The sequence below is a fragment of the Kwoniella mangroviensis genome (assembly GCF_000507465.2).
Source record: "Kwoniella mangroviensis CBS 8507 chromosome 1 map unlocalized Ctg01, whole genome shotgun sequence".
NCBI classification, from domain to species: Eukaryota; Fungi; Basidiomycota; class Tremellomycetes; order Tremellales; family Cryptococcaceae; genus Kwoniella; species Kwoniella mangrovensis.
Window position 1 is genome coordinate 2,130,810 of NW_027062533.1, and position 25,161 is coordinate 2,155,970.

Below are 25,161 nucleotides of genomic sequence, written 5' to 3' on the forward strand. Positions count from 1 at the left end.
GTTACGGGAATACACACGATCGAGATGGTACTGTACTGTTCATGCTTACTGTAAATAATCTACCTATCTATTCATTTCTTTGTCGAATCTTTGTTAGAAAAGATCTTATCAGGTGTTGATTTGATTGTCTTGTCCCCTTTTACACAAATGATTTTTCTGTTTCATATCATACCTACTTTTATCATATTACATATACATAGATCATTATTAGCTATTAGGTGACTTGGGATTTAATCGAATTATCGTACAGTCAAATATCACATTCCTGTCACGTAGAAATGATGAAAATTATCTCGATGATTCCAACATGGTAGTCTGGTACAGGACTGGTAAATCAGCAAAGTGGTTGCATTGTAACCTATCTGAGATACAAGAAAGCAAGTCCATATTGTTGATCGTTCCGTCCCCCTTATTTTACATATATAATTGTTTCAATGTATGTCTGATATATCTACCCACCACCATGTACACTCTGTCCACTTAACGATACTGTCCTCTTCAAGACCTGCTCGACATTAGGTAAATCATTGGTATTCGTTCTAGTCCTCCTGATACCACTCGATTTGTTCGGTCTGGCAATTTTCTCTCCTACTTTTTCCTCTTGATTGTGGTTCTGTACCGTGTCGGTTCCTATCTCTTCTGCTGGAGCAGTGGGTGTGTCCTTTCGCTCGATCACACTTTGACCTTGCTCATGTTCCCGTACAGCCGATTCTTCATCTTTTCCACTTTCCACTCTCTCTTCATCAGCCTCTCTTGAGGTTATTCCATATTTCATATTAGCTTTTTCACGCCATCTATCCCCATATCTGTACAACAAATATAATGCAAGTGCTGCTACCCACTGTTACGTGCAAACAAGCGACCAAGTCAGCACCTAGTTCTGGTTGGTAAGAGATTGTTGATAGCTGGAAAAGCACGACACTCACAGTTAAGATTGCACATATCGTCATTGTCCATCCCCATCCTATGGAATTGGCAATAGGCAGTATACAAGCTGAAGCTGCCGCCGCAAATATATATCGGATACCTATTCGAAATCTCAAGTCAGTCGACCTCATCGTGTTTAGTACAAATTTATTGGTATGATCAACTGGATATATAGACGGCAGGTCCACACTTACAATTGTTCACAGCGATCACTTCTGCACTTCTAGTTTGCATGGCATCTACCAGACTGTAATTCAGCACCGAAGATGATTAGCACACGCCACGTATATCTTATTTGATTGGCATTGAGGTGACAGTACAATAGTACCACCACTCACTAAGTATTCAATGGTGCGAAACCAAACATCAACGCTAAACCATTTAAGAAAACCATGACGAGTGGAGCAGCGATTCCACCGACTCTACAATTGATGATTCGAGATGCACATCCACGAGTACAATCAGCGATCAATATAATCATTTCATGATCCCCCTATTTGGTTATGTTCTTTCACTCACCCATATTGTAACAACCAGCCATAAGCCAAATTCGATAAAGGCATAATGACGCCTATACCGAATAAAGCAGATTTCAACCTATCTTCAGGTCTTCTGTATCCCCTTTTAGCAATGTACTTGATCACTATCGCATCGGCCCATGCTATATATAGTACGATGAAATGAATCAGCATCTATTCCCTTATTCCCCCCCGAGATGAATGGTCGAAGAAAGCCGAAAACCCGACTTACGTCCAATAATCTTCGAACCTAGGATATTACCTGCTCCATTAGCTAGGTATAGACATCCTCCAATTGCCAGGTTGTTGATATGATATCTTTCCTTCTACAATTGTTCGACAATTGATAACAAAAAGGTAAATCAGTAATTATGAAAAAACACAAGACAAGACTGCGAGAAACGTTGTAATACTGCTAGGACGGAAGAGGCATCACTCACAAAAACGGATGAAAGAGGTACCAAAACGCAATAAGTGTCAATCATACCGCAACTTGATATGAACGTCTATTTTTCATATGATACAACGTGTTAGTTCCAATGAGAAGGCAAAGAAGATGACGTGGTTGAGAGACTCACAGCGATAAGGATATTAGGCCATCTCAATAATCCCAGCGAAGTCAGGGGATTGCAGAAATACCAGATGAATTTCTTGCCGTTTTGTTGTCTGAGTGTATCATGGGGTAAAGGCGGATGGGAAGTCTCAGGTAAGAAGAAGAACACGAGGAAGATCGACAAAGCCCCACAGCCAGCAAGGAAATATTGACATGATCGCCATCCTGCTGGAGTATATTCTGTGAATATCCCTGCTATGGCTGGAGAGAGAGCTGGACCTAAGAGAGTGCTGCGATGTAAAATTGATCAGCCATGAGAGGGGATTGCAAACGGAGAAAAGGAGATAGACTTACACCATATAAAACGCTGACATACCCCTACTTCTCTCCGTAGGTCTAAAGATATCTCCTATACTTCCCGCTCCAACCGCGAGGAAACATGAACTACCTATAGACGATATGGTAGAGCGGAATTAGCATTGAAGTTGTAATTAAATGATAGATAGCAGACCTCAAAGTGTTAAAAATCAACTTACCTATCCCTTGAATAACTCTTGCAGCCGTCACTCCCCCAACATTCTTACTTAACGCGACTCCAATACTAGAAACCACCATGATTGGCATCGAAGCGAGATAGACCGGTCTTCTACCGTAAAACCCTGCGTAAGGTGACCAAAAGACAGGTGCTATCCCTATGACTAGGATGAATATCGCTACGGTGTAGTTGATTACTTCGGGGGAAGTGTGGAGTTGCTCGGACATCTGAGGAATGGAAGGCAAGAATATGGAAGAAGTCATTGCTACACTTCGGTATTAGTATGGTGTCTTGAGTTGTGTCAAGATGGTTAGACTCACGAGCGATAATGGCTGAATAGCTGACAATGAACAATATTCGATTCTTCTGTGATTTCGTGAATCGATCATATATATCTTTAGGTCTACCATCAATCATCTCTATCTCTTCTTCTTCCTGAGTCTCTATGATTTGCTTTTCGTTTTCATTTTCATTTTCACTTTTGTTCTGGTTCTGGTTTTTATCCGTATTGACTTGTTGAGATGGAGATCGGATTATTTGGATAGAAGGTGATCTTGAAAGTCCAGCCTCAACATCAACTTCCTTCTGACCAACCCCATAATCCCTAGGTCGCACATCCGGCAAATCACATTCTTTACCTTTTGACATGCTCATATGAGTATCGCAATTCTCTCCTCCTTCTCCTCCTGCAAGTGTGGATGTCGAACTTGTAGGTGTTTCTGTTATACTTGTGTCCGATCGGATCGGTGTTGGTTTATCTATAGACATCGTCTTCTTCCTATACCGACCATCTATAATACAAGAAGGGAGACCTCCGAATTATCCACAAGAATAGAAGAGGCACCCGCACTAGAGAATTCACAGATTTGAGAGAGAAAAAAAAAGACGATGGACAGCAGAAGAAGTAAGTCATACATGCGATCCAATCTCATTCCAATAAAAGTAGACATCGGGTTTGACCGAGGGGGATCCCACTCACCTGACACTCGGTCAACTCCGACACCAAAGTTACTGAAAATAGCACCTGCTGCATCTGCTCCAGTGCGAGTTACCGAATTACCAAAGAGTACGCGTACGGCGAGTGAGTAACTTAGTTGAATTAGTAGCGCTTAGACTCACTCATACACCACACTCGACCATGGATGGTAACGTAAGATTCACGGTGACTCAGCGGGCGTCCTATGAGCGATTAATCTCATCGAGAACTTTCAGAACGTTTATCCATTCATTCATTTCTTGATCTTTGATTGGACCCAATTCACAGTAATTCACAACCAAGCAAGTGACAGACAGCATATACAAGACTCCGACCAGCGGTTGAACATTTCCTTCCACCAACCATATCCTCTTTCTTCAAGGGTTATCCACGGACACCAAAGTATACAGCAACTAGATCTTGACCCAACTGCATTCTGATTCCCTTCTTTCCCTCTTCCCATCCTTGTCCTTATGATGTGAATCTTCAATGGTCAATCTGACAGTCTTGATCTCAAATCCTCTGAAGGATAATTTGATCGCTGAAGATCCATCGTCTTTGGGTGGTCTCTTCTTCTTGTCCCCACAAGACTCCTCCTCGTCGGCCTCTTCTGTAGACGTCAAAATATGCTCCTCCGAGCGCGAATGGATCTTGAGAGTCTCGAGGTGATCTTCCAAGATATTGACCACTTCCGCTTTCACTACGTTGAGACCGGTACTACATCATATAGATTTTTGCGACTATCAGCCCAGTGCTCCAGGCTTGAAGGTTCATCTTAACGGTGGATGATCCCAGCTGGACTCACACTTTTAAAACAGCCCTAGCATGTCCACCTAAATGCTCATACAATCTCAAAACTATGGTCTTCTTTCCGTCCGTTTTATGAGATGAGAATTCATCATCCTCTCCTCGCTTGATAGTTTCGAGCATCACGTTAGGCGCGTTCTGCAGCTTGAACGGGCATTGTAAAGCCAGTGGTTCAAGCGCGATATCGATAGGGTCTTTCGAGTATCTCACTATATCGGGACATGACATATGGTCGGCCTTAATCTAAGTACCAAGGAAAGCGCTTCACTCACGTCTCATAGGAGTGTTGAAGGCATACGCGACTTTAGCCACGTCGCTCTCAACGAAAGTACCTTTATGAGGGTAAATCGCAAATGAGAATGAATGAGTGCCCATATCGCAGTCCGCATCTGGTAGAGTAGGAGCTCGTAGTAAAGATAGTCGCATGATGTTACCTTGGGTAGCACTATTTTGATGTTCCAAGCTAAATCAGGTTCTGTACCGAACTACCTGAATATGAAGCTACTCACTATCCGTACTTGCAGTCATTCAGAATGGCTACACCATACCCATACTGAGATAATTCGTTGGCTAAATACCCCTACTCTCGAGATCATGCCAACTCACCTCGGATAGATCAGCGAATTTATGTCCACAAACTTCGAACCTATCGTTTGCTTCAGCTATCTGACACTTCACGGCTAATCGGTACGAATAGCTCACTTGGCAGCATCCCAACTTGTATTTCTATGGGTAGGCCTCGCAACCGTTCCGAATTGAGTATCGTAAGTAGCGAAGTCAGAGTAGATGTCAAGTGGAAGTTCGACTGTTAAGTGGAAACTGCGTCAGCCTGGCGCTCCGGACATCACACGTTTGTAGTGGCTAGCTCACACTTCAAGAATTGATGTTTCTCTCGCCAGTCGCTGTTGATTCATTTAATTTGTTGTCATCAATGACTTTAACAAGATTGAGACTCACATGACAGCATCAAATCGGATCATACTTCTTGCATCAGCTCTGAGAGAGGCAGGAATGGCGTCCATTGAGATCTACATATCCACATATCGCACATCTCAGCCTTCCCATCCCATAATGATAAGTAGCGGTGTAAGCCATAAACTCACGTTGACTTCAATACGACTTTGACCAATTTGCAGACTAGCTCCAACAATTGCTCGCAGCGGTCCTTCTTCTTTGATATGCACGGACTCGAATTTGAGATGAGTTTGTTTCTCAAGATGAAATTCGTCAACGTCCCTAGAAGACGCACAGACGTACACTGTCAGTCTCCCGAGTACTACGTGTATTTGCAGTTTACGGTACGGCCAAGTCGATAAAGCTCACCAAGCACTAAGTAAGATAGCAACAAAGAAGACTTCATCAGTACGATCATTCATGGATCATTTTTGGCGATAGAAATGACTCACTCCCAGTAATTTGGATGATCTTCCATAATCACCAAACCACCAGTCTGACCATGGGGTACAAGCTCCTTACTATACGTCACAAGGCTGTTAGCAGCTTCGACTCTATCGGACTTACCGCCAGTCGACTCACTCCAAGGCTTTATCATAGATACTGGTGATTCTCCCATTCTCAATCTTCATTGACAATACACTATTGGCCATGATGAAGAGATCATCCTTCTTAGTGACTATTAATGATGAGATCAGCCGATGCGCAATTAGGGGCTACCCATGCCAGAAGCTCACCTTGGACTCTAGGATTGGCGTACAGTCCTCTAGGGTTGGCCATCATCAAATCCCCATGACTATTCTCGTCGTTTTTGGTAGCAACCAACAGGTAACTTGTCTGACCATCTTTACTAAGTTGAGCTGATTTCGATTCGATCTGCGTATGGGCGCTGATAGGAGCACTCATGACTTCCTGTCGCGGATAGTCAGGTATGTTGTTGACAGCGAAAATCGGTCCAGCGATCTTAGTTGGTTCTTCGGCTGAGATCGGGAAAGACGAATGATAGATTATCGAGTAAGCTTCATTGATCACGGCATGGATAGACGATTGGATCGAAGCGTATTTCTTCTCGGCGTCTTCATAGATCTAAATAGTTCTCCTTGTTATCAGTATCGTTACGCTCTTCCATGATGAAACAGGATTGCACGCATCTGGGATTGATGATCTGAGGGGTATGACGGGTGAAGGTGGTACGTACCATAGCGATACCACTTCCAGGCAAAACATCATGGAATTGACATAATAATAGATCTTCCCATGCAGCATCGAGTCGCTAACCCAATATCATCAGCTTTGGTTATCGCGATCGCCATCCTAATACAGCTAACTGACCTTTTTTGGGTAATCATAATCCGGATCGATCAGACTAGCGATCGTAGCTGCATACTCAGCTTCTCGCATGAGGATCTCACTCTTCCTATTGCCTTTCTTGATCGATGCGTGTGAAGTGTATGTCCCTCTACACGACCCAAAGCAAACCAAGTCAGCTTGCATTGACTTTACTTTAGATGAAGTGATAACTGACCTGTGAAGTTCGAAGTACAATTCTCCTCTCCAGTAAGGCAATCTCGTGCCGTTCTCAGTCTCTCTCCTGACCGAATCATAGAATTCGTCGAAACTTCCTCCCATCTTTACGAGTGGTAGTTGACCACCGGCATCGGACCGTTTACCAATGGCTCTTGCTCGTCGAAGCTTCTCGAGCATCGGTGGAGTAGGTCCACCACCTCCATCCCCATTACCAAAGAGCAAGAGCGATTGAGCTAGTACCAGAATCAGCGCGATGTATTGAAACAAAGAATGGCATTCGACATACAGCTAACATCCAGGTTCTTGTGTCCTGCCATACCTCTCCTGATGTCTCCGATATCGCATCTGGTACAATCCCAACGCTCAGCTCGTTTTTTGACAGAAGAGGCTAAGCTGACAAAGCAGTACTCACTGACTGTTATAATTATCCACCGGAGTCATATGGGTAAGCACTTGTGATCCATCTAAACCGACCCAATTGAAGGTAGTATGTGGGAAGTTGTTGCTACAACCATTCTCATCAGCTAAGCTGGAAGGCTCTTCACCTTCATCTAGCTTACATCGAGTTCCAGGATAGTTTCTGCGTGAAGAAATTAGGTGCACCTGCTTGTCGAGAGATCTGAGGCAATTGACTAGAATAACCGACTATCACAGCAAGAGATGTCTTCAGCTGTGCTCAAGTATATGTCAACGATACGGCTTACAAGTATCGGGTAGAACGAAAGTCTTCGCCCTGAAACCAAATCTGCTTTCATAGTATCTCTGACCGTACAAGAACTGCCTGACCAGAGCCTCGCCAGAGGGCATGTTCGTGTCCATTTCTACCCAAGTTGCACCTAGCGGTTGGAACGATCCTTTTGATACTTTGCTCTTGATCCTTGCAAATAAAGTGGGATATAGCTCTTCGGTCCATTTGAATTGTTGAGCTTGGGTCGCGGAGAATCGATGTTCGGGATATCGATCGATCAAGTCGCATTGGGTTGACCAAGATCGCGCGGACTTTTGTTGGGTAACCGAGAAGGGCCATAGCCAAGCGGTGTCAATGTGACTGAGGATGAGACGAACAGTATCACTATCTATATCCTGAGGTATTTTATAGGTAGGAGACAGAAGAAATAGATAGAAGAGAAGATGGACGGTGTTTACGTGATGGGACAGCGATAGAGGGTGAAGCAACAATAGGTTATAGGATGGGGCTGATGTGGAGGACAGTCGAGATATAGAAAGATCATGGGATTACAGGGCAAAAACTAAGATAGCTCACCAATGACCAACACCCCACAACGTCCCTTTCTGCTTATCAGCATCCTCACTATCCTTTCCGACTTGCTTCTCCCATCCTTTCCCTAAGATCTCTTCTGCCAACCTCCTACATTTCCCTACACTCTCCAGACTACCTCTCTTGAAGACATTCATGATCTCGTTGGCGACGTATAAAGAGTGTTTGGACAAGGGTGAATCGTCAGGTAGGGTATTATAGACTTGATGAATGGCATTGAAATCCCACATCAACCTCCAAGCTTCCATATTCGGTACGACGAGGTCAGCCGAATTCAGTTTGTAATATCGGTTGGGATCAGGTGGATCCATATCGTTAATACCGAACATCCCATTACAGCTCGCTTCGATATAGAGATGCCCTACCCCCGCATCCCTGTTTTCGGGAGGGATGATGAATTCAACTCGTCGATCACCACCAAATCCACCTGTCAATCCATGGATCGGATCTCCTTCGACCGTGTAGACCATGGCTTCACCCGAACAATCGAATTCAAGTTGAACCCTCTCGTATGCTTCCCACTCCGAAGGGATGTGTAGAGTAATGCGGAACCAATGATTGGACCATGATGGACCAAATTCTTCACCTTTATGGGCGATCCGATAATTCTGGCGCTTGGCCTCTTCGAAAGACGGCTTGGATCGGTTGGGCGCGGACCATACTTCTAGCTTCACGTGTTTGGAGTCGTCAAGGCGATGGGCAAAGAGGAGGGAAGAGAGATTGTAATCTGCATAATGCCCTCCCTGAGAACGTTTATCATGGTCAGCTCTGCTTGGCTTGGCGAACAAAGGAGTATAGTGTCTGTGGAGACGGTTGAAATCACTCACGATGAATTGATCTAGACGACCATGAGTAGATCCCAGGTGCTTGTATCCTACGTTATCAGGCGTCATCAGCTCATACTACCAGGTGAATGCATGAGTGCGATCAGTGAGCAGTGGTCCCACTCACTAGCTCCGTTCGTTCTTTGCGGATATCCGCTGTGCTTGCGGGATGGAGTATCGTATGTGCTCATCCTGGCAGTATGCTTACGATTGCAAGCGAGACACGGAAATGAACGGCGAGGTGACTATGTCTGTCGTGTTGAGGAGGATGAGGAAGGAGATGAGAGTGTGAGCGATGCGTTGTCTGGTTTGATCTATCATCTGATCTCACCGTGTCATCTTACTATCGCTGTGTCATCTCAATCGGCCTAAAGCGAACCGGGTCGTACTCGTACTGTGGAGTCAGGGCAAGCACACGTGGGGCGGGGTGCGGGGTAACCGGAGCGGCAATTCAAATTGAGCCGATCAAAACGATTGATCATATTGATTCAAACCACTTGCAAGATGACAACAATCTCGCATGTCCATCCTCTACTGCTAGTACCCCTCATTGCCTTAGACTTAGAAACAGCCAATTCAGCTCACAGGATCGGCGCAAAAGCCATCATCATTCCTTCTCACACAAGAGCCAATGCCAAAGCACCTCCCAACGTTCAAGCATCTCCTTCACTCATCTCAGCAAATCCAAAGAACAGACACCAAATCAGAAAAATCAGTCAACGACTTACTCTCTTCATCTCGGAATGCACGACCGAGAGATGTACCACCCCATCTGAATGGGACTAGTACCAATGAAAGAGTATGGGCACCTTCTCCTATAGCTTCTACCAGTGGGACGAGTGGGATAGGGGGCTTAGTGGAGGTTGAGAATAGAGGGGTCCATCCGTAAGTTCGCCATTTATCATCGACGCGGCCTATCCTTCGTAGGACTGTCATTCGAGAGACTCTTTGAGTACGCTGATGCCGATCGGTTGGAATCACTATAGCGCCGAGATTCTCCGCCGTAATAATATAGCTCATCGTCAAGCCTCTCGATCAGTAGCTGGTCCAGCTCCTCCACCCTCCTGGCGACCATCTCAATCTTCATCATCTACCACAGATATAGCTCCGGGTCACGCCCATGCTACAAGATCTCCTCAACCAATCACTACTTGGCAGCTTAAATTATCTACATCATTGCTGTCCAATAGTCCTATTACGCAATCGAATACCTTGGTGGAACATTGCCTTAGAACCGTATTAAGGTATCTAGAAGACGATCAGCCGATCCTTTACTCCCCGGAGGAAGGCAATTCGGATGAACCGGAAGAATCATATACTCTAGGTGAAATACTTCGTGAACAAATACCATATCTGTCTTTACATTTAAGATCATCGTTACTCCACACAGCTTCTCTCTTGCCTTCCACCAGTCAACATAGATTATCAGATAAGTCTATCTTGGCTATATCATCTGATCCTCCGCCAGATCGACCGGGCCTGACGTTCGGTGACGGATTACGAGAATCTGATAAACAAAATCAAGATGATGGAATTGGAATTGGAAACGACTGGGATGCTCCCTCAATATCTGAACCTACCCTGACCCACCTCTCACTAACTCTCCATTCATCGCCCCAATCCATTCTCCCTCGGATACCCAATCTCAGCTCGATCACATCTCTAAATTTGGGATATAGCACACTACCATCAGATCTAGACAGGCTGGTTTCCGTTCTACCTGCAGGATTGAGGGAATTATCTCTGGTGGGAACGACGTTCGGAGGGAAAGTGATCAGCGAAGATGGACTAAGAAGGGGGTTTGGTACGCTAGGCAGGAAATTGATAGTGTTGAAGGTATGTCTTCCAGCTTTGGCCATCTGCACACATGTCGGTGGTTCATAAGCTAATGATCCACTCGAAAAGATTTTGGATTTGTCGTTCCCTCGATTTGAGCTCACACCTAAGATCTTGGAAGGGCTATTGTTACCTGGAAAGACGAAATTACCTTCATTACGAGTATTAGGATTAAGAGGGCTCAAGGAAGATGGGGCAAACTTGGAACGATCGGTCGTTGATGGTATAACAAAATGCGACCATGGAGGAACAGATTGCATTCAGGGCGTGAACAAAATGAAGAAAGAAGTGGTTGAGCTGCTAAGGAATAGTGGAAGGAGTAAATACGTCGAATCGATCTGGTAAGGGTACCGAATCCAGACCAATGACTCTAAGAAAAATGTGTCCAAAAGCCCATATGGGTATTCCCGCTCGAATATATATCATTGTATCTTTGTACCTTGAATATCAGTTCCATTCGATTTCATACAATACTTATACATACAGTAGTCATAATGCATTGTACAACCAGGTCGTGTCCTTCCGTGCATACCTATCATCCAATCACCCATCTCCCTCTGCACCCTCCGCAAGCCTTCTATCGTGCCTCGACATAACCTTTCCCAAAGGCTCAAGAACACCTCTCCACCCTCTTTCACCATCATCACCTTCTCTCAAACCATCTGAAGCCTCGACTATGTCCTTCAAATGACCTCCATGACCTTGTATCCTATCAACAAGCAACGCTTCAGGTGATCGACCTCCATCTTCGAGTTGACGTAATCTACCTTCTTCTAAAGTTTTCAAAGCCAATTCTTCACTTTCTCTCGATCTCAATCTCATTCTACTCAATCTATCTTTCTGTGGACCTTCATTTCCTACCTTTGGATTGGAATTGGGATCGTGATCAGATTTGACAAAGTATCGTTGGGGGTTCCACCAATATACTGGATATCTCCTTCGTCCCAAATTGTTAATTATCAACGCACATCCGATGAGTAAGAGTGAAGAGCAAAATACGATCGCGATGGAATTCCATGATAAATTTATGATTGATGGGTCTGTAGCAGCTGCTAGAGCAGTCGCACCTGCCCTGTCATACCCAGAAATCAGTGAAATAGAGTCGTAGATTTAACAAACAGAACTCACGGTAGATGCACCATCCCCAACATGGAAGTGATCAACATAGTGACCGCCACCACCAATCCTCCATTGACATAGCTCTTCCCATTGAACCTCCCACCATTCTCTAAACTATCTATGTATTCATCTTTCCCATTTAAGGTGAACAACTTGGTCAAAGCAATACCTATGATAGCACCTATCAAATTCCCCAGAATATGATTTCTCGGTTGAGCTAAAGGACTTTCGATAACTCCGAATAACAGTATACAAGCTGCACCGAATGATCCTACAATCATTGGCGAGCCGTATACCTCTCTAAATACCGTGTTAGTCGAACAAATAGCTTCTACCAGCAGTATACCGACGAATGAACCAATAAAGCTGAATAACCATATCTCATATCTTAGCGATATGTATTGTAACCATATGAAAAGTGGGATGGGAAGAGGTTCGTATGGCGGAACGGCACCTGGCGGACGATAGCCTATGAATCGTGACACGATCAAAGGAAGACGTGAGCGATAATCCTCTGCAAGCTGTATTCGTACTTGGGTTGGAGGAGGGGACGGTGATGTTGATTTCGCACGTGTGTGTGTGCGTGTACGTGATTTCGAGCCTGAGCGGGCTTTCGACCGTGATCTCGATCTTGATCCTTTTCCGTGGACATTTGGACTAGGTGAAGGTCTGACAGTAGATTGAGAAGCGGACCATCCTCTGGAAGTTGCATTGCCTGGTGTGGTATCGAACCGAGTCTGACGTTCGGAACGGGCTGGTCGATCTTCCATCCCACCTGAACAGAGCACTGCGCATACACGAAGAGGACCTTAGCTTAGCAGTCGACTACTGTATGTACGACCAGTCCAATGGGACGTGATGCAGTTGGCATTGGTGAGTTGTGATTTCAACGTTGGTTCGAATGGTTCGCTTAGATCGCTTAAAATTGGATTGTGCCATATCCGGAATATCCGGCAGACCAGGTCCTTCTTCAGTCTCGGATCGCTTTGCTCGCAAGTGAGGACCAACACACTGCGACAACGGATTCAAGTATCAACGATACGGTGGCTCAAGAAGTCAGTCCTACAATTTGCATTATTACCTACGCAGTGGACCGTATAGCCCATGTACATAGTGGAGGATTTCGATATAACTGTATATGGGTAATTTCGGAGCACCAAGATTCGCCAACCTGGGGAATTAGGATCAGATCTGGTAATTAGGTAAATGACGTCAGCTTGATTCAATGATTGATGTACTGTAGTCGCAATGGGTCATGATCGTGTCGGCCGACTTTTCCATTCTGAGGGAGGGAGGTAGGAAGATCGCCAGGACAGTCAGATCGTAGTCAACTGAGTACCAGAAGGGAAGAGGATCAAGTCAAAGCAGCTCATCTCTCGGAAAGTAAATTTTATAGAGAAGGATGATTGCGTGGCAAGACTTATCCTTGCGAAGTAGTAGGATGATCAGGACGCTATCGAAGATGTAGATGTATCTAAACAAGCTAGACCCAATACATTGGGTACCGATCTACTAACGACTAGCGTGCTTGAGATATCGTGCTTGAGCTGAAAATGGAAAGTGAAGAGGAACATGATGTGAGGAACTCGACTCTTACCACCTAAGAAAACGAAATTAAATGATTTTCGACCCAACGGTTGATGATCTCCTTGATCTCCGGCCATCTAGCGTCAGATCAAATGAAACATGAGGAGCTGCATGCAAGTTTACAATGCGTTGCGCAGTAAAGAAGCGAAATCAACTATCTTTTCACCCTCGAAAAAGAAAAAAAAATTACCTCCAGGGCTGGGTCCGGAAGCAAATGACAAACTCGTATCAGATAACGCCAAAATCGGCCGATAAACACGAGTGCAATTCCAAAAGTACCTGAGCTGCACTCCAGCTATTTGCCAAGATCTCAAAAAAGTTAGTTTCGGAGATAATGGAGTGGAGCCATCTTGACGTCGAAAGCAAACCGCCATCTCAGAAAATTTTCTAGTCTTCCCCCTGCATTATGGGTAGAGTGCTGATCCTTCCCACGTCGTGCCTCCGAAGTTTTTGGATTTTTTCCTTTTTTTATCAGATAAACGAAGGTGACCAAATGGCTCCATTTCATGATATATAAGAAAACCTACCGATCTTCCTCATGTTACAGTTTCATTCTTTTCCTCTCTTTGTTTTGTGCATAACGATTGGACATCCTTTACGGTAATCATACTGTTCGATTTTCCAAGTTGAACTAAAAAGTTCAACTTGTTATACTGTATCTCAAGATGAATCCCAACAAATCTCCCGATCCTTTGTACCCCGAATTAGAAGTCACCAAAGAGCTTGAAAAGCAAGGCGACAATGAGACTGCTTTCGGTGACAAATCACCAGGTGTAAGGAGAATCGAAATCATTGCTTCTTGTTTTACCACTTGGCATAGATGGGTTTTGTTCATTTCCGTTTTCCTAGTTGCCTGTAAGTCATCCTTCCCTTAGCATATGAGCATCCCCCTTGATATACGTTTTATCCGCTTTTCAGATAGTTACGGTTTAGATGGTACGGTCCGATACACCTATCAAGCTACCGCTTTATCCGAGTTGGGCACTTCATCACAGATCTCCACTGTCACAGTGGTTAGGTCAGTCGTAGCTGCTGCTGCGCAACCTGCCTACGCCAAGATCTCCGATTACTTCGGTCGTATCAGTATCTTGTTTATCAGTGTGATCTTCTATGCTGTTGGTAAGTCGGAATATCCCTCGTTTCGTCACTACTCACCCGATGACGCTGACTATGCGTGCGATATACAGGAACAATCGTTCAGGCCACTTCTAACAACCTCTCTGCGTTCTCCGGAGGTGCGGTCCTGTACCAATTCGGTTATACTGGTGTAATGCGTGAGTGATGTCAACCTTTTAGGGGAGGTCTTATAGACAGATATGCTGATTTCGGTGTTTTCACTTTTTCAGTCCTCGTCGAAGTATTGATCGCCGATGTCACCTCACTCCGATCTCGATTGTTCTTCAGTTACATCCCAGCCATGCCATTCCTCATTAACGCTTGGGTATCCGGTAACGTTGCTTCGGCCGTCTTGGATGCTACGACCTGGGGATGGGGGATCGGTGAGCCAGACGATGACCCACCTCTGTTGTCGCTGATCATGCTAATCGTTGGTACGAATAATAGGAATGTGGGCGATCATCTTCCCAGCTATGGCCATTCCCTTGCTCGGCTCATTGGTAGAAGCGGAATGGCGAGCAAATCGTAAAGGGCTATTGGACGAGATCCCTTCACCTCTCAAAACACTGGCCCGACCTTCTCTATGGGTAGAGATCTTCTGGCAAGTCGACATCGTCGGTTTGATCCTCCTTGCGGCTACATTTGCTTTGATCTTGGTCCCCTTCACCTTGGCAGGAGGTACCAGTAATATCTGGAAAGCTGCGCATATCATCGCTCCTTTGGTTATCGGTTTCGTAGTGGCTCTACCGGCTTTCATCATCTGGGAAACCAAGATTGCACGACATCCTGCTGTCCCATTCAGACTCTTCAAGGATACTCGAATGGTGCTAGCGCCCATCTGCATTGCCATGTTACTCAACACCGCTTGGTACACCCAGGGTGATTACTTGTATTACACACTTACCTTGGCTTTCGATCGGTAAGTCAACCTTTCGCGCTTGCACTGCTCACAGGTACACGATACATGCTTAACACCGTTCCATTGTACATGTACAGAGATGTCACGTCTGCCACCCGAGTTCAAAATATCTATTCATTCTGCTCTGTGGTCATTGGTATCGCCTTGGGTCTGGTCATAAGATATGTCAGAAGGTTGAAATGGTTTATCGTCACCGGTACTCTCCTCTTCGTGCTTGCTTTCGGTCTCTTGATCAGATACCGAGGTGGTTTCTCCGCACATGATTTCGCCGGTTTAGTCGGTGCGGAAGTTGTTTTGGGTATTGCAGGTGGGTTTTCCTAGTCATTCAGCATCTAGCCGTGATACTGATTTGATTTGCGATTGTAGGTGGTCTCTTCCCATACCCTACACAAGTAATGATCCAATCTGCGGTACAGCACGAGCGAACAGCCACTGTAACTTCCTTGTATCTCGCTTCCTACTCTATCGGTAGTGCTCTTGGGTGAGTCAACGCATCTGCTCCATACGATTGATAGTCACTGACAGAGAATTGTTTTTTCGTCGTAGTAACACCATCGCCTCAGCAATCTGGAACAACAGTCTTCCCAAGCATTTGCTCAACGCATTTACCCGATATGGCATAGCAGACGCAGCCACTATGGCTGCCTCGGTCTTTGCGAGTCCCCTAGCTTTGGTAGCAGAGTACCCACCTGGTACACCAGAGAGAGAAGCTGCCAGTGAGGCCTACCGAGAAGTTCAAAGATACCTTACCATTACAGGTATCTGCATTTCCTCATTGCTGGTGGTCGCCTCGTTATGTCTCAGAAACCCAAGATTGGGCGATCAACAGAGTTTACCAGATGCCGAAGGATTCCAAGTTCCCATTCTTACTAAGGAGAAGACTCAACATGAACATTCACCCACCAGGACTGCTGTTGAGAATGACTCGGTCACAAATGGCAATGTTCCAGACGGTTATGATCCGGGAAGCATGGACGCTGACAGGAACAGATCTACCAAGATCATGGCGAATCAGGTATAGAAGGAAATATGGCATGACCATGAGATAACCTGATTTGCATCTTGTCGAGGTGCAAGTGGTGGAAGAGAGCACTACAAGATCAAATATGATAACCCTCGCTCGTAGCTACATAACCTATAATAATAATCAACAACAGTGAAAAAACAAAGTAGATAGACAGATAATCCAAGTAACAAGTATGCAAAGTAACGTTCGCTCACAGACGGGATCTCCTGAAGCCACTGACAACATTGACGGCGCTCTCCGCTTTGTTGTGTGGGCGAGGTCACGTTGTTTTTCCCATCGAAGCGTTCCCGCATATCGCTTTTACCCTTAACTTCATACCACCCACTTCGTCATTCTACTTTTTGCATCTACAGTATGTGCAGTGTATCCCCAACATCGCTTTCAGGTCATGAGAAACTATATGGCATTTAGTCGCAATCGTTGTCCTCCCGCTGTTCCGGGTCATCAGCCTTAACCCTCAATTGTGAAACAAAGCGTATGGTATGAATACTTCGTACATCCTTGATATACATACTTTATTTTTCCCGTACTGTCAGTCATTACGCAAATGCGGGGAAAGGAAGGTATGGTATGGGAATAGTCGAGCTATGCAGCCAAAATGCGATGATATGATAATAGAAGTAGAAGATGTCCTTCTTCATATCTCAACCCAACTTCACATCATCATCAGAATTCCTCTCTACGCTCAGATTTTGCCATCGTTAAAAATCCATCATCATGTCACGTAGACGAGCATCTTCTCCCGACCTGATCTATCCTTCCAGACGAGTAATGCGCTTCTGCGTGCTATCCATATTTATCGTTGCTGGAGTATGGTTGTTCACCCTCGAAGCGGACTTGTCCCCGGAATCTTTGGGTAACTCACAGTTGCTGAAAAGAGCGGTGTTGTCAAATGAAGGGGATGCAAGGGAACATCCAATTGATGAGTATGTGAAGAGTTTTCCAAAGGTTAGAAGTTGGAAAGAGACTGGTGTACCTACTTCGACGGGTAGGGAGGGGGAAAATGGACTGGTCATTGAGGATGATGATATTATGGAGATAGAGATGGGTATGGGGGAGGCGAAGGAGAGAGTACCATTCGATTGGCCAAGAGTCAGGAAATTGTTTGTTTTGTAAGTGGAAATTCCCTGTGTCGATTGGGTGTAAGGATATTTACGATGTATTGGCATTTCATTTGCAGTGGTGATTCTTTCTGTGAGTCTGATTGCTATTGCAGAATCAATCTAGTCTGACTTGAATTTATCTCCCTTTGGACACGTTCAGCTACTCGAGAGTGAGTAGTGTATCTTGTCCTCTGATAGAACGTAGCTGACCCATATATCTAGTAAGGATTACCGAAAAGATGGTGTAGACTGGGGTCATTTCCAGGAACTGGTGAGGATTATCCTGATCGCTGTAGAAACCGAGCGCCGGACATCTGACAGAATGGAGATACTGTAGCATGGTAAAGCAACGGATATGAAATGGCCTGATTACCTCTATGCGTGAGTCAGTCAATCAGCCGCACATTGACAAAGCTTAGATTTAAGATACTTGTAGGGTCTTTCACGATTTCCACAGTGAGCCGCTCGTGTCTCATGAAAGCGATGGGGAGATGTAGGCTGAACCACAGCGTGTGACAGTCCTGCAATACTGGAATTTGGCCAAAGTCGGAGCTACTATACATCATTCCGTCTTACCCCCTGGTCTAGAGAGTTACGGGTATGTAATATTGTTTTGTTCTGACTGTATTCACTCTACAGCTAGCTGATATCGCGATGTAGTACCTTTGAAACACAGATCAACGATTTCGAAGACCTCTTTACACCTCTTCCGGGACCGAGACAGGTCGAGTGGCATTCCAATGATACGCTCTTCATCGTAGTCTTCGGTATCAATGATAATGTAGGCACACAAACTCCCTTCGATATCCATCGTGATGACTGGCTGACCACTCTTCCACGCACAGGGTCGACTGAACGTAAGCTTACTACGCTCTGTTTAAGAGGTCTTATGCGGTACAAGCTGACATGGCTTTCTTAGCGAGATGATCTACACGAAGGAGGAGGTTTGGATATACCAGCAACTACCAAAGCACTGGTCGATTCCCTGATCAGTCAATCCAGGAGATTACATTCACTCGGTGCACGAAATTTCCTATTCATGACCTTACCTCCTTTACACCTTTCACCAAAATACAAATTGCCAAGTCAAGTCGGATACGACATTCACGAGAGAGTTGAGTTGTCTGTGACTCACTTTAACGATAATCTGAGATCGTCAGTGAAACAATTTGAAGATGATGTGGGAGATAGTAATATCATGTTGTTTGATTTAAACAAGTTCTGGAAAATATTATTGGATTATCCAGAATTGTTCGGCATAACGGATGTATCAAGATTTAGGATGACCATTGATGGGAGATTACCGAATTTCGGTAGAATGGGTTTAGCGTGAGTCTCCCAGAATACAGTGTCCAGTAGGGAAGGGCCGGAGCTAAAAGATGATATGTGCCAGCTATCACGATAATCAACATGTCAGTTGGTCAAGTGCCGAGTGAGTCTTTATGAGGATACAGCTGCTATGTACGCGTATGCTGATGATATTTCCTAGACTCATCGCCCGATCAGTTAATGGACTTTTAATGCGAAGTTCCGCATCAATCCAATTCTCGAATGCTTCGCAGACAGAATACACAGCTTAGAGATACTCTGGTGGACGCTGTATAGAACATCTTAGTTGGTCAGGCAAGACACTGTAGAATACATCTGTATGGACTTTTCAACGTGATTCTTTCATCTACAATTTCAACTCTCTCACTCCCGGTTGTAAAAGAATGTATCATATTAATGTACAGCTAAACCTGTTTGAGATACGTTACACTTACCCACGAGAGTTGTAGGAGGGAGGATAAGTAGGCTTTTTCATATTGAACAAACATCAAACTGTTTGTTACCTGTCAAATTTGGTGGTTGCGGGTCAAATTGCGAAATATCCATCTCAGTTCTTATCTCAGTCCGAAGAACGATTCATCAAGAGCAGAACCTATCAGTCAAGTAGGTTTCTGGTTTCTCTCAGTACAGTAAGATATTTCCTGCACCAACCTTGGAATATCACCAAACCCTGCGTAAAGACAAAGAATTCGCAAGCGTATATACAAGAATAATCACCATATATAAGACCACGACCAAGTGATTGATATACTGTATCACTGATTTGCCCCTACTCGCATTCTTGAGCTCCCGAAATCACCTGAATTTTGTATCCCAAAGTCTTTCAAGTTCCCCTTTCCCAAGCCACTCATACAAATAAAAGTCCTCCTCGCAATGAATTCTAGAGGACGTATCGGAAACTCAAATCCTGCTTGTCAGTCTTGTTGTCGTAATCTGCGGCAGGACGAGGAACAGCTTCTTCGTTACCCTCGGCGGCCAATCGATCTCTGCGGCTGTTCTCCATCTTACAAAGCACCATGAACAGGAGCATGAACACGATGTACACTCCGTACATGGATGAGATGGCTCTCATGGCTGTTTTGTACAGTGGCGCTTGTTCGTCTCGGAAGAGTTCTGCCAAAACCAAAAGCACATATCAATGACCAATGCTCCTAAATAGACATGAAGGGAAAGTGTGACTTACGAGGACCGACAATACATCCAGTGGCGTAACCGAGATAATAGACTGTTGAGAAAAGTGTTTTTCGCGTGTGACCTTTGATGTTGGATGAGATGATCGACAGATTGACCGATAAGATATGATAGTTACAGGTGGCTACAGACTTTCATTGGCTTTGTCATGTAGTTTGGGTTGGACCATACTCACTGAGCCAAAGAGAACCAGCGAGTGGTCATTTATTTTCGTAAGGCAATACCTGAAGTAGAATACTTCCGACCAAAGGAACCACGGCACAGATAGCTTGGATATAACCTCTGTGATCGGGGAACCTTTTGCAGGATAGTGTGGCGAGAATCAAGCAGGTGGCTTGCATGGCACAAGCTGGAAGTTGAAGAACCGTAGTGATGAAACTTGTGTAACCTGAACCATTGAGAATGAGGGTACCGAAATTGAGCACGGTACAGGCGCAAAGGAGGAAAGCCCAAGAGAAGACCAAGTAGAATTTTGGGTCTTTCACAGTCTCCCAGAATTGATCCCATTGGAAATGTCTTTCATGGGCTGAAGCGTGTTCCCTTGCGACTCGATCGTGGGCGATTTGCTTTTCCTCAGCAGTGAGGAACCATGCGCCGTTCATATTTGCTGGGATCAAGTAGGCGAAAGCGAGACCGATACAGATGGAGATTCCACCAGCGATAAGCATAGCGATCCTCCATCCATGGATATGGCCTTTGATTGAACTGAGGCCATACAGGAAAAGACCACCGAGAGCCTGAGCGAAGATGTCGGCGCCGGCCAACATAGCGAATCTGGATGGGTGTTCCGCCTTTCGGTACCAGAAGGAGATCATCAAGACGAAGGCAGGGTAGGCTGAACCTTCCATCAAACTGTGATATACATCACCGAATATAGCGATTAGTTGGTAGTCATGCTAATCCTGTCAAGCTAGACTCACCCCAACAAAAATCGAACGGCCAATAGGTCGGCGGCTTTCTGAGGCGCAGCCTGTGCCATCATGACTCCACCCCATAATACGACGGTGACTGATGGCAGTACGTTCGGTCAGCAGGACTCATAAAGGTGATTATACCTGATCAGCGCACCTCCAACGTAAATTTTGATGGAGAACATGTGCAAAATTTTGATGGAAATGAGCTGAGAAGCGAGAGTACCGAAGTAGAAAATACTTGAGGCCCAGCTGTACTGTTGTGTCAGCGACGCCTATATATGTACACATGTCTAAGCGGAACTTACGAATAGTCTTGACCTTTGAGATTCAAGTCTTTCTTCAGACCGAAGATAGCGGCAAAAGCCAAACCTCTCTTGTCGAGGTACTGACAGAAGTATACCAAAATGGCGAGAGGCATGATGACTCGGTCGATCTTCCATAGAACCCGCTTCTCCGCTGCCGGGTCAATTTCAGCCACGGCATGATCGACTTCATCGATTTTACTTTCGTCCATAGGAACTTCTTGCTTGAGTCCGTCGGTGGGCACTTCGGGGACGTTATATGACATCTTGGCTAGGACTTATGTAGAAGATGTCGCTTAGATCATTGAATTGCATGGGAAAGATAAGCCTTTCAATGCTGGGACGTCTCTATATATCCATTTAAACTTTCAGAGATTGCCAAAGCAAGTACTCTTAGGTCACCGGTTGGCTCGCCGAAAATATTCACTCTTGGTAATACCGTAGATCCAGTAAAGATTGGCAACCGTCCTGGTTTTGTGGGGTGTAGCTTCTTTCCGAACTTTTTTTCTTGACATGGTGGAGATAGTAAAACAGGAGTGGACCCGAGCTTAGTGGTCAGCAGACCATTCTCTCAGCGTCAAAGGTGTCGACCCAATTGAATTGGAATTTTCACGATACGGGTGATCCGATAGCCTTGTATCTTTTGATATGAGACTGTGTTTTCTGGGCCAGGGTTAGACCAAGGAACCAACCCCGGACTCTCCCAAAAGACGCGACGAAACCGGCTAAAATTGACCGAATCGTTTATCTGCGCTGACTCGCCGACTGGTGGACATTCCGAACATGATAGGTTGCCGGTGGACCACACCCACAGAAAGTGATGGCGAGCTTCGAATTCTGAGGAGACATGTATGTGATAGCGATGGAAGCGGACCTACAATCTGGAATATCGTCGACTCGTTGTTTCCCATCCCTCATACGTTGTACTAATCACCAGGTCATATCAGCAAATATCATCGAGCAGTATGGGTAACGTCCTTTCACCAAGTTAGTTTGAGTATCCCGTGCTTCATCGGTCATCCCAGCCCGTTAAAGGTGCTGACTGTGAACGTTTAGAATATACCTACGAGGAATGTACGGCCGACTTGGGAGAGCTCGGTCAGCTGAAAGGTACATTGATTGATGGAAGGTGAGCTTGACATGAGTGGCCGGTAAAAATGTACCCAGTCTGGCTGGGTAAGAGATATCGGAAAAAAAGTGTTGGGTCACTGATAGTCCGAGTCGATTTATAGAGTAAAGAGATTTGTAAATGTCCCATACGCGCTACCTCCTACTGGCGAATATCGATTCAGGCGACCGAGGGCGCTACCTAAAGGATATTCTTATGTGAGTACTTATATATCATGAGAGCAGACCCGAACTAATCTGTGATCATTTTTGCCTTTGGGTATGGGTGTATGTCATATAATCATCAGATGGTCAACCTCGAAATGCCGTGGACTTTGGACTCCCTTGTCCTCAACCCACATACACTTCTCTCCCTGTATCTGAGCTTGCTGAGGATGACGGATCAGCAAAGGCTTTCCCTTATGATGAGGATTGCTTGAAGATGAATATCTGGATGCCTTCCGGCCCACCACCTCCTGGCGGATACTCTGTGTATGCTTATCTACACGGGTAAGTCTATTACGATGTCAGGGTTCCTATCCTACGGCAGCTGATGATACCGCTACAGTGGCTGGTTACAGATTGGAGATCCTAGTATCGATCCCAAGATGGATCCCACAGAGATGAGTAGCATCTATGTTTGTATGATGGTTTCGGTTTTTTCGATTTCGGTGACTCATAATTTATGGCCATTGCAGCTTATAAGTACCGGAGGTCTCAATTGCATCTTGTGAGACTTGACTGGCGTACTCTGGTCAAAAAGGTGGATATAGCTGACTCTGTCAAATAGCATTTCAGTAGGATACCGAGTCAGCGCTTTCGGATTTTTAGCTTGTAAAGAGCTTAAAGACGAGACCCTCGACGGTTCAGTAGGAAACTACGGATTGTGGGACCAAAGGGTCGCTCTGGAATGGATTCATGATCATATCACTGCATTGAGCGGTAATCCTAAGAGAGTCGTCCTGGGAGGTAGATCAGCAGGAGCTTATTCTACACAGTAAGTCCTGCTCGTCGTTGACACCCCAGACAAAGCCGTGTGCTGAGGACGACTTGCAATACACCAGTGCCCAATTGGTTCACGAATGTTTACAAGCTCAACCTACCGAAGGCGGCTTGTTCCAGCGTGCTATTTTGTGAGTTGCAAATTGCCTTCTTCACGATTCATCTGAGTTTCGTTGGCTGACTATTGAATATAACACTCAGGATATCAAATGTTAGTTGATAATGCCTGATGATGAGGCGATTTTGCAATATCTGACGCAAACTCGCACAGGCAATCCCATGTTTACCCAAAACTGTCGAAGAAACTCAAACTCAATTCGAACAGCTATTAACCGCACTGGATATCCCATTATCTTTATCTGGTCCAGAGAGATTATCAAGATTACGAGCGGTACCTGCGGAAGCGTTGACCCGTAAAATCATGACCATTGAACAATTCACTTTCAGGACAGTACAAGATGGTGTCTTTTTCCGTCAGTACAAATCCGAGGGAATCGAACAGAAGAGTGAAAGCTGATTGATTGATGATATGCGATGTTCAGCCACGAGTAAGACTTGGTTATACGATGGTAAAGTAGCCGAAGAGTTCAAGAAAAGAGATATGGCTGCTATCATTGGAGAGGTACAAGATGAGGTAAGTCAACCATTAATGTAGCGAATAGTGGCTGATCACCTTTTGCGAATGTAGGAAACGCTTTATCGAGATGGTTTTAGAGTGACCGATGAGATTTCATTATACAAGGCTGTTAATCAGTATTACTCCAGTAAGTGTCCTTTACAGTCAATCCATCAAGCTCAAAAATTGCTAAGCTGACCTTTTGAATTGTTATAATGTAGCTACTGTGGTCGATCAAATGATAGATCTGTACTTGAATCAGAAATTCAAAGAACCGTATCAACAGTGAGTATCCTTCAATTTCCCCGACCGACTTTCGGCATGTGCTGATGATCTTCCGATTCGCAGCCCGGATCCTAATCCAGATATTGATTCGTACACCAAGGTACTTGGAGATATCACCTCAGACGGTCAAGTAAGAGCACCCAGTCGATCATTCGCTAGACAATTGAGAGATGCAGGTGTACCGCTGGATTCTGTCCATCGATATATTATCGGATGGGTACCCGATTTCGTCATGCAGTTCGCTCCTCCCAAATTTGGTGTTACCCATGCGATGGATAGACCTATCCACGTGAGTGAACACATGTACTATCATCATTCACTATTCGATATGAGCTGATGTCATTATGGATGTGATTGTTAGAATTTCTCTATTTTCCACGGACCAAAACCCCACGAAGAAGCTTTGATGCGAGAATGGATCAAAGATTATGTGAGTTGCCCGTCGAATATAATCTCAGTTCTTTGATAACAGACATGTCACTGACCATCGATCTTATACATGCCAGGCAAACTTCGTTAATTGGAGACCTGTCAATTTCGGTACCGATTTATGGACCCAAGTCAAGGTCCTTAGTCCCAAAGATAATGGTAGTATACGAATTGAGGATGGTCTCAAGTGGGATTACCTAGAGAAGGTCTCGAATGTTATGGAAGGTAGAGCTAAATCATCAGCGTGAACCATGTTCTGTGAGGATGTCTTTTCTTTTTGAGCTAGCTATAGTATATTCGGGGGTTTGCGTTATAGATACATTAGAATTTGATCTATTGAGTTTCCTCTTCAGCCAGTTGTTATGATGTATCATATTCC

At 44.9% G+C, this 25,161-nt stretch overlaps 8 protein-coding genes across 8 annotated transcripts; 4 read left to right on the forward strand and 4 right to left on the reverse strand.

The window, feature by feature from the left end:
• Window positions 1-451: 451 nt before the first annotated feature.
• Window positions 452-3,301, reverse strand: I203_100782 (uncharacterized protein; the record flags this gene model as incomplete). The annotated part of the gene is made up of 11 exons (XM_065516727.1): window positions 452-841; window positions 927-1,027; window positions 1,122-1,174; window positions 1,266-1,349; window positions 1,447-1,588; window positions 1,678-1,771; window positions 1,886-1,951; window positions 2,024-2,288; window positions 2,353-2,446; window positions 2,535-2,798; window positions 2,854-3,301. 11 exons carry the CDS (start codon window positions 3,299-3,301, stop codon window positions 452-454), a joined length of 2,001 nt encoding a protein of 666 aa, XP_065373545.1.
• Window positions 3,302-3,922: 621 nt separating this feature from the next.
• I203_100783 (uncharacterized protein) lies at window positions 3,923-9,091 on the reverse strand (the record flags this gene model as incomplete). Its single annotated transcript, XM_019149943.1, has 22 exons — window positions 3,923-4,226; window positions 4,315-4,525; window positions 4,589-4,761; window positions 4,826-4,869; window positions 4,923-4,962; window positions 5,019-5,121; window positions 5,187-5,218; window positions 5,274-5,344; window positions 5,420-5,552; window positions 5,723-5,791; window positions 5,853-5,949; window positions 6,008-6,356; window positions 6,469-6,543; window positions 6,603-6,729; window positions 6,796-7,030; window positions 7,084-7,142; window positions 7,210-7,302; window positions 7,358-7,442; window positions 7,502-7,845; window positions 8,062-8,819; window positions 8,904-8,950; window positions 9,028-9,091. 22 exons carry the CDS (start codon window positions 9,089-9,091, stop codon window positions 3,923-3,925), a joined length of 3,513 nt encoding a protein of 1,170 aa, XP_019000639.1.
• Window positions 9,092-9,531: 440 nt separating this feature from the next.
• Window positions 9,532-11,081, forward strand: I203_100784 (uncharacterized protein; the record flags this gene model as incomplete). Its single annotated transcript, XM_019149942.1, has 3 exons — window positions 9,532-9,785; window positions 9,887-10,736; window positions 10,806-11,081. The coding sequence occupies 3 exons, from the start codon at window positions 9,532-9,534 to the stop codon at window positions 11,079-11,081; spliced, it is 1,380 nt and encodes a 459-aa protein (XP_019000638.1).
• A 198-nt stretch (window positions 11,082-11,279) lies between these two features.
• Window positions 11,280-12,625, reverse strand: I203_100785 (uncharacterized protein; the record flags this gene model as incomplete). Its single annotated transcript, XM_019149941.1, has 2 exons — window positions 11,280-11,808; window positions 11,865-12,625. The coding sequence occupies 2 exons, from the start codon at window positions 12,623-12,625 to the stop codon at window positions 11,280-11,282; spliced, it is 1,290 nt and encodes a 429-aa protein (XP_019000637.1).
• Window positions 12,626-14,107: 1,482 nt separating this feature from the next.
• I203_100786 (uncharacterized protein) lies at window positions 14,108-16,498 on the forward strand (the record flags this gene model as incomplete). Its single annotated transcript, XM_019149940.1, has 8 exons — window positions 14,108-14,297; window positions 14,361-14,561; window positions 14,630-14,716; window positions 14,789-14,941; window positions 15,006-15,477; window positions 15,555-15,784; window positions 15,844-15,958; window positions 16,024-16,498. The coding sequence occupies 8 exons, from the start codon at window positions 14,108-14,110 to the stop codon at window positions 16,496-16,498; spliced, it is 1,923 nt and encodes a 640-aa protein (XP_019000636.1).
• A 723-nt stretch (window positions 16,499-17,221) lies between these two features.
• On the forward strand, window positions 17,222-19,187 carry I203_100787 (uncharacterized protein; the record flags this gene model as incomplete). Its single annotated transcript, XM_065516728.1, has 10 exons — window positions 17,222-17,616; window positions 17,830-17,878; window positions 17,945-17,988; window positions 18,044-18,063; window positions 18,127-18,205; window positions 18,268-18,388; window positions 18,453-18,464; window positions 18,527-18,936; window positions 19,001-19,039; window positions 19,097-19,187. 10 exons carry the CDS (start codon window positions 17,222-17,224, stop codon window positions 19,185-19,187), a joined length of 1,260 nt encoding a protein of 419 aa, XP_065373546.1.
• A 629-nt stretch (window positions 19,188-19,816) lies between these two features.
• On the reverse strand, window positions 19,817-21,609 carry I203_100788 (uncharacterized protein; the record flags this gene model as incomplete). The annotated part of the gene is made up of 8 exons (XM_065516729.1): window positions 19,817-20,049; window positions 20,120-20,161; window positions 20,218-20,251; window positions 20,303-20,351; window positions 20,425-20,979; window positions 21,048-21,135; window positions 21,196-21,290; window positions 21,347-21,609. The coding sequence occupies 8 exons, from the start codon at window positions 21,607-21,609 to the stop codon at window positions 19,817-19,819; spliced, it is 1,359 nt and encodes a 452-aa protein (XP_065373547.1).
• A 699-nt stretch (window positions 21,610-22,308) lies between these two features.
• I203_100789 (uncharacterized protein) lies at window positions 22,309-25,030 on the forward strand (the record flags this gene model as incomplete). The annotated part of the gene is made up of 16 exons (XM_065516730.1): window positions 22,309-22,330; window positions 22,400-22,472; window positions 22,576-22,673; window positions 22,759-22,960; window positions 23,019-23,088; window positions 23,149-23,180; window positions 23,241-23,447; window positions 23,515-23,583; window positions 23,654-23,663; window positions 23,724-23,925; window positions 23,995-24,086; window positions 24,141-24,216; window positions 24,290-24,353; window positions 24,417-24,642; window positions 24,715-24,783; window positions 24,860-25,030. 16 exons carry the CDS (start codon window positions 22,309-22,311, stop codon window positions 25,028-25,030), a joined length of 1,683 nt encoding a protein of 560 aa, XP_065373548.1.
• Window positions 25,031-25,161: the final 131 nt, after the last annotated feature.